At 46.2% G+C, this 8576-nt stretch overlaps 2 protein-coding genes across 2 annotated transcripts in view; both read right to left on the reverse strand.

The window, feature by feature from the left end:
* Positions 1-716: 716 nt before the first annotated feature.
* Positions 717-2677, reverse strand: otos2 (otospiralin 2). Its single transcript, XM_062528536.1, has 3 exons — positions 2620-2677; positions 1899-1922; positions 717-898 (listed from the first exon to the last, which is right to left on the reverse strand). Exons 1-3 carry the CDS (start codon positions 2675-2677, stop codon positions 717-719), a joined length of 264 nt encoding a protein of 87 aa, XP_062384520.1.
* A 3333-nt stretch (positions 2678-6010) lies between these two features.
* Positions 6011-8576, reverse strand: part of nck2b (NCK adaptor protein 2b) — a 16795-nt gene continuing 14229 nt past the window's right edge. The window contains 1 exon segment of the mRNA XM_062527656.1: positions 6011-7644. Coding sequence (XP_062383640.1) covers positions 7450-7644 — 195 coding nt within the window. The 3' untranslated portion in view covers positions 6011-7449.

Below are 8576 nucleotides of genomic sequence, written 5' to 3' on the forward strand. Positions count from 1 at the left end.
TCTCTGTATTTACATCTCTATGCATACCTTTAATATATTATCATATATCATGCAGTTGTTTTAATCTGACTGTATTTTACACTTCCAATGAGATGTTGTTATGACATTTTTACTGGACAAAGAAAGGTTTCATCACGCCTCAGACAAGGGCATTGTTGTATTTCATTATGTTCATGAAAAGTAATACATAACATTTTTGAATACCACAAATTGAAAGACATTTTTTTTTTCAAGATGTTTTTATTGTCAAACACCCCTTCTGTTCTGGTCAAGTTTCTTCATTCATTTCCAAATATCCCCAAATGGTCACAATTTAGCCGACATTATGCACTACCGTATCTCCAGAACAGGTAAGGCCTGATTCATAGTCTACGCAAGATACATGAATGCACCCAGCTATGCAAATAGCATTTGGCGCCTACTTAAGCGTTTGTTTCCAAAACGCTATATCTCCATTTTTGAAAACATTTCAGAAAACAAAAAGATTTATGAACAATTTATTGAAATGCAGGATATGGCGTTTTGGAACCAAATTCTTCCTTTGCATAATGCAACACAAGCGCATCGTCCACATAATATTGCATAGGCTATGAGAAGACGCTTCAGATCTGCGTTCCTTGTGTAGACTATGAACCAGTCCTGAACGTCTTTTTGGGGTCCAGCCTAGTGGGCGAGACCTGAGAGGGGCGGAGCCTGGGACAGGAAGTGGCGTCCTCCTACTCCTCAGGGGCGGGGGGGTCGTAACCCAGGCGACTGGCGGACGGGAAGTGGGCCCAGAAGGTCCTGGCGAGGTCCTCCATCTTCTCGTAGCCGGCGTGGGATCTCAGCTCCTCCACCCAGCCGAAGAAGTCCGAGGAGGTCAGCGCCCAGTTGGGCATGCGGTGGGTCTCACGCACACCTGCTCACAGCCAATCAGACAGGAGGAGGAGACACAGGTGACCAATCACACGGATGTATTTTATAAGCAGTCTCTTAAATTAGTTTGGGTGTCTTGGGAAATCTCTCCCTATATAATGCATGGTAAGCACATTCATAATGCGTTATAAACACATTACGAGCTCATTCATAATGCATTATATTGTGCTACTGTTTTAATATTGTGAAATGCAAGACAAAACAAAGTGTTGCAGTTGCTTGTTTGCAATGCTGTTTAAATTAAGTGGAAACACTTAATAAATTTGATGGGATACAGCAGAAATGTTCACTTTATAATTATAATTGTGATGCCAATTATAAATCTCAGAGCTGCACTGGACTTTATAATTATAATCACAAAATGACGGGTACCTCATGCAAGCTTTCAGTGAAGTGGTACTAGAGATTACAATACATATCAATTAACGCTCAAATCAATTAAAGTCAGCAAAATGCACTTATATCTTATGAAGTTCTAAATGCAATAAACTTTCAAAGGCCAAGGATGTCTTTTCCTCCAATTCACACAACTTTCGAGGATTTCACGGAGTTGTGGGAACCCTGAGACGTCCACGTCCACTAGCACTTCCATGCCATTTGGAGTCTGTAAAGAATGTGCAGGTCTGTTTTGGAAGTGAAAATCTTCACATGGTTTTGAGAATTGGCTCCTGCATCCCGAGGGTCCATGTAGGATGCAGGAAGAATGTCTAAACTTTCCAAAGCTTCTGTCCCAGCCTCAAAGCTTGTGTGTGAGTGTGAGTGAGTAAACACAGGAGAAGGACAAAGGAAAAAGCAACATGCGGTCAACTGTACGCTTGAGGCCACAGCTGACATGTTTTTATTTTCCTCTATTCTTGTTCTAGACACACACACACACACACACACCCTCCCCACACCCACAAACACAAGCATCCCACAGCAGAGCCAGGCCAACCTATTCCGCATGAGGCTGCGAGAGCAAGCAAATGTCAAGCATCACTCACCTGAGTCCTCGCTGCACTTGACTTCTGCAGAGAAAAGGGTGAGGCAAGTTAAAGACCAAAGCTCCTCAGGACACTGTGGTCCACATATTAGCCCTCATTTCATCTCAATGGGACCACAACAGCAACAATCAACATCATCACTTCTGTCAAACAAATACATTATTACATTGGTTTAATACAATCAAAATGTTTTATTCACTTTGACTCTTTTCTCTAATGTTTAATCCCTGTCAGATCCTAAACCTCATTGTGGTCCACAGCTACCTTCTTACACAGACACATACTGTAGATAAACCCATTGACAAAACGCATTTGTATAAAGGCAGAGGAAGAAGATGCTTAAAAGCTTAGCAACGATTCCTCAGTGCAGGCATTTCCACCCAGAACCGGTTGTCACGGTTAATACAGTAAATAGAACAGGACATAGAACCTAAACCTCAACAGCAGAACACCAGCATGGAACCGTGTCCAGCTAACAGAACCTGACTAGTGCCTTCTGGTGATCAGAAAGATTTTGAGCACTGACTTGACTTGACCACAAAAGGCTTGTTATTTACACATACACATTAGATCAAGAGGTCCAGTTTGGTCATGGCATTTGCGCTCACCTTGCGTTTCACCATAACAAGTCAGATAAGTGGTAGCACAATCATTGTAGTATTCACAACAGGAAACGGTGGACCTTTTTTTGCTTTTAATCGGTGACATGTGCCTGGCTTACCTGTCATCCAGAGACATCCCAGCAGAAACGTGCCGAGCAGCAGGCCAAGGCGAAGCATGATGATCTCTCTGACAAACTAACACAACTGCCCAGGAGAGAGACGAGTCCATCACCAAAACACAGCAAATACACGGATCATGTTAAGCACACAGATCAAAACAGCATTCCAGTAAAAGCACAGGTATTAGACACAGAAGAAATGTTAAAACATGCAGCGTTGCAGTAAGCGCTCTTACACACGGAGACGTGTGGCTCTTCTGATGGTGGCTGCTGACCCTGAGTAGTGACGTGCAGTCTGTGCTCCTCTCTGGGCTGAGAGCAGGTGTGTGTGTGCGTGTGTGTGTGCGCGTGTGTGTATGTATGTATGTGCGGCTCAGGGCAGTGTTTGCCTTTCACATGGACACTTCATGCGTTGGCGCCCATCTCTCTGGCTTTACGGTCTCCTTCCAATGTCCACTCCACTTCTCACACCTCCGCAAGGGCATACCAGTGTTCTCAAAGAGCACCTTTCAGGAACCGGGACCTTCCGGGTTTCAGGAGGGACTGTGAGGTCTGACTGGGGCATGGGAACGTATAGCACATGAGGAACTCCTCCCTTTCACATCTTGGCCCTTCAGAGTAAACACAAGCCATACAATACAGAAAGCAGTCTGGAGATGTTCAGGGTGCAATGCGACACTAATGGGCAATTTATTCCCTACACTGGACTATTTGAACCTTCTGATACTACAAATGACTTTACTCTACTGTAACTTACCCTAAGCAGATGGGTTGGGCCCTTGAGTCGTGGATCTGTCCGTGGTTTCTTCCAATATGTATCTCCAATTCTAGGGAGTTTTTCCTTGCCCCTGTTACTCATGGGCTCTCTTTGAATGTTTAACACTCTGAATTAATGCAGACTACCAATACTGCACTCTTAAAATGTTACAATGAATATCTTGAAAACAACACATCTCTGTGTCCAGATAGGGACAACACAGTTTGTGCTGTTTCCAGCACATTCGTTTTAAGTGTGATATCTAATTCACACACTCACATACAGTAACTCTTAAACTGGTGAGTGTTGTCTTGGGAAGGTCAGACAAGACAGTCAAAGTGCGTAGAGGTTTGGGTCAGAGGACTGCACATATTAACAAAGGGACATTTGCATGAGACATCATCTAACATCTAAACTAAACACACAGTGCACAGTGCAGGGCTGATGTGCTAATTAATGTCCATTTCTGATTTCTGACACACACACACACACGCCATGCCATTCTTACTGTAGTAAAGGGCAGTCAGTGTGTCACTTTAAATAAAAAAGAAAGTAAAAAAACAAGTCTGTGTAGGTCTCTTGTAATATTGCACACATACCATCACACACAAAAACAAAACCTTCAGCATCACCACCCATCTTCCACCAACATTCCCCCAGACGAGGACGCTGGGGCCTGGGCACCTCCAGAGACACACACACACACACACACACACACAGACGAGGACGCTGGGGCCTGGGCACCTCCAGAGGCTGTCTCTCCCAGCGCGGGGCCGCAGAGTCCCCCTCGTCACACACACACACACACAAACACACACACACACGAGAGCGCTGGGCCTGGGGACCTCCAGAGGCTCTCTCTCCCAGCGCGGGGCCGCAGAGTCCCCCTCGTCTGTCTCATCTCCTGGGCAGACAGTGTGACTACGCCTGGCTTAAGCCTTCATCATCCGGCCGGGCTAATCCACCAAGAGCATCACTTTGGAATGGTGGGAACAATCGGAGTCAATAGAGCAGGACTGATCTCAGTGTACTGGAAATGCCCCCCCCCCCCAGGGGCAATTACTGGGGTATTATGAGGAGGGGGAGTGTATGCATTACAATGTTGCTATGCTCTGAACGTGTCTGATAAGCTGATTAGAGGCAACGTGGTTCACTTCACCTTCTCAAGAAGTTGGGCCAATTTGTATTTTGTGAATTTACATGAAGGCGTAATATGACCAAAAACTTGAACTACTTCATAAGTGTGCAAATATCGGAAGAAAACTATTAACGTTCCGCATCACAAGAGTATACTTAGTCAAGCAGTCGTATCATATGGGGCGTTCTAAAGGCCGCATCACAAGAGTACACTTAGTCAAGCAGTCGTATCATATGGGACGTTCTAAAGGCCGCATCACAAGAGTACACTTAGTCAAGCAGTCGTATCATATGGGACGTTCTAAAGGCCGCATCACAAGAGTACACTTAGTCAAGCAGTCGTATCATATGGGACGTTCTAAAGGCCGCATCACAAGAGTACACTTAGTCAAGCAGTCGTATCATATGGGGCGTTCTAAAGACCGCATCACAAGAGTAAACTTAGTCAAGCAGTCGTATCATATGGGACGTTCTAAAGGCCGCATCACAAGAGTACACTTAGTCAAGCAGTCGTATCATATGGGGCGTTCTAAAGGCCGCATCACAAGAGTACACGTAGTCAAGCAGTCGTATCATATGGGACGTTCTAAAGGGCGCATCACAAGAGTAAACTTAGTCAAGCAGTCGTATCATATGGGGCGTTCAGGGCATTCAGGGGCAGCCCAGTGTTCATCATGACTAGAGATGGCTTGTAAAGTAACCAGACTATCTTTGATCATGACGGTGTGTGCATGTGGCGTTCAGGGCCCAGTGTTTATTATGGCGGTGTGTGTATGTGGTGTTCAGTGTAGAGCTCTGTGTGTGTGTGTGTGTGTGTGTGTGTGTGAGGTGATAGAGCTCTCTCTCTCTGTGTGTGTGTGTGTGTGTGTGTGTGTGTGTATGGGAGGTGATAGAGCCCTGTGTGTGTGTGTGTGTAAATGGGAGGTGATAGAGCTCTGTGTGTGTGTGCCAGTGATGTGATCATGGGGTGACTGAGTGGCCTCGTTATCCCAGTAGCGCCATCTGCTGGCGCATAAATGAATCTCTACATGCAGTCACACCCATGTGCAGTGCTGCCATAGTCCGCTTCCTACAAGCAACTTGGGCAGTCAAATGCAACTTGGGCTAGTGTGTGTTCTTTATGAATTTGCGGATTTGGAGGCGTGTTCTTTATGCGGTCACTTCTTTTGGGCTTGCCTCATGTCGCCATTTTTTTTTTAAAGTATATTTTTTTGGGATTTTTGCCTTCATTCGTATAGGACAATAGAGCGAGACAGTAAGCATGTGGGAGAGAGAGATGGGGTGGGATTGGGAAATGACCGCAGGTCAGACTTGGACCCTTGCATAGCAAGAGAGCTGTAACCTGTTGCACCACACACATATATAAATATATATATATATAAATACACATACAATATATTCCCTCCCACAGGACAATATTCCCTCACCGAAGACCAGATCAGTCTGATTTGAATTCAAACAGAATTCAGTTCTTTTTGCAAAAAAAATCTTTTATTGAACAAATGTATCTCAATTCTACCCACAATGTATTTAGTACAGTACTATACGTCTGGAACTAAATTATATACGCACCATCTTTCCTCTTTTTAAATAAACATACAGATGAAAACATTTTAAATAACGACGCTCAATAACATTCTGACATATGAAAAAAGGAGAGGTGGGATCTCTTGTGTGGAGTCACATTGGTAAACATAGTGTTTGTGTCTGTGGATATATGGATACTTTAATGCTTTAATCTGTGATCGTGGATAAATACATTATACGCTAGAGCTCAGAGCTGAGGGTCTTCAACAGTAAATATGAGACGTGTGGAGGGGGGGGGGGGTGAGGCAGGGGACGTGTGTGGAGGGAGGGGGGGGGTGTGGAGGGGAGGGGAGGGGAGGGGAGGGGAGGGGTGTGGCAGGGGAGAGGTTCACATGAGGCTACGAGGGTGGCACATTTGGTTGTACATCCACAAAACATTCAACTGAAAACAGGAACACACTTCCCTTGCCACTTCCACATTTGGCCACCAGATGGCGCTCTTGTCCCTTGGACGGACGAGACGGACGGTGAGGTACCGGTCCATTTCCTGAGACGGCTCTCTCAAGACACACGCGCTCTGCTGTTCTGCACCGACACAGCCGGCGCCGCTAGTTTAGCCTGTAAAAAATACCTGTGTGGATTTGGCTGAAAAGTGTTCATACTCAAATAGTTCTTGTCATTGGACGTCACAGAGTGTTGGTGAAACTCTTCAAGAGCTTCTAGAGAGTCTGGCACCAGAGGGGAACTAAGGAAACCTGCCCCGCTTATATGGAAACAACTGTTTGGGTTTCCTCCCCTACAGAACGTCTCCTGTCTCTGGTCTTGAACAGCTGTGCTCACAACAGTTTTTGACATACAAGGAAGTTTCCAGAACGGGAGCGTGGTTAGACCGAGAGCTCTCTCAGAATGAACGTTCCACGGAGACGAGGGGACGCCAGAGAGGTGAAGCCAGCAGCCAAGGCAACGAGAGTGTGCTTTAGTACGGTCACTTAGTGAAAGCAGACACTTTTGAAGACAAAAACAAAACAAAAACAACCAAAAAATTGACAAACAAAACAACAACAACAAAACAATGAAAAAACAGGCCCCGGGACACTTTAAATAAAGATTTGAAACTGCTCGTACCGACAGTACTGCTTGTACCGTGACAATCTTTAACATCTCCAGGTCTTCACATTTGGCTCCAAGTCGTTGGTTCGTGTTTGGCTCGTGGTTCCTACGGAATGTCCTGGATTTGCTACTGTGTGCTAAAAGCTCTCGGAACTGTTGCGTTTAGCCACAAAGGGGGGACATGAAGACGAGACCTTGCTCTGCACAGAGTCCAATCCTAAGGCTTGCTTTCAGGCAGGGTTGGTGCGTATCTGTATGGGTATGTGTACATATTATGTGTGTGTGTGTGTTTGTGTGTGTCACAGCAGAGGTTTGACCAGGTAGAGCTTGTCCCCTTGCTCGCTGGTGAAGATGGGCGCTTTCTTGTAGTGCTCCACCAGCTCGTCCATGGTGTTGAAGCGTCGCTGGCCGATGCAGTAGACGCCCTCACACAGCTGCACCTTGAAGTGCTTGTTCTTCCCCACCGCCTTCAGGGACACGGAGAAATCACTGGGCTGGAGAAGAGGAGAGGAGAGGAGAGGAGAGAAGAGAAGAGAAGAGAAGAGAGGAGAGGAGAGGAGAGGAGAGAAGAGAAGAGAAGAGAAGAGAGGAGAGGAGAGGAGAGGAGAGGAGAGGAGAGGAGAGGAGAGGAGAGGAGAGGAGAGGAGAGGAGAGGGGAGGAGAGGAGAGGAGAGGAGAAGAGAAGAGAAGAGAAGAGAGGAGAGGAGAGGAGAGGAGGGGAGAAGAGAGGAGAGGAGAGGAGGGGAGAGGAGAGGAGAGGAGAGGAGAGGAGAGGAGAGGGGAGGAGAGGAGAGGAGAAGAGAAGAGAAGAGAAGAGAGGAGAGGAGAGGAGAGGAGGGGAGAAGAGAGGAGAGGAGAGGAGGGGAGAGGAGAGGAGAGGAGAAGAGCAGAGCAGAGGAGAGGAGAGGAGAGGAGAGGAGAAGAGAAGAGCAGAGGAGAGGAGAGGAGAGGAGAAGAGAAGAGAAGAGAGGGGAGGAGAGGAGAAGAGAAGAGAAGAGAAGAGAAAGGAAGAGAAGAAAGAGTGGCAGGAAATGATGACAACATCAAAGAAACAGAGAGAGAGAGAGAGAGAGAGAGAGAGAAGGAGAGAGAGAATAATCCAAGAGAGGAGTGGTGACACACAGTTGGCGTGGTAACAGGATGGGAAAAGGGGAGAGGAAGAAAGGAGGGGGGGTTGGGGGGGGGGGGGGGGGGATGAGGGAAATTAAGTTCAAATTGGATTTGAAAGCATCAGCCTCCAAGAGAGCCCTGTATATCTCACATGCGTAAACTATTTCATCTCCAGAGGAAGAGAATGGAATAAACCATCCCTGTGGCATTACCAGACAACAGAGAAGAACAAGCATTTTAATTTGACGCATTCATCAACCATCTCCAATTATAGAGGACTGTAATATTAAAATCATCTCATGGGTTTGTGCAATAC

This window comes from Sardina pilchardus, chromosome 23 (assembly GCF_963854185.1).
Source record: "Sardina pilchardus chromosome 23, fSarPil1.1, whole genome shotgun sequence".
NCBI classification, from domain to species: domain Eukaryota; kingdom Metazoa; phylum Chordata; class Actinopteri; order Clupeiformes; family Clupeidae; genus Sardina; species Sardina pilchardus.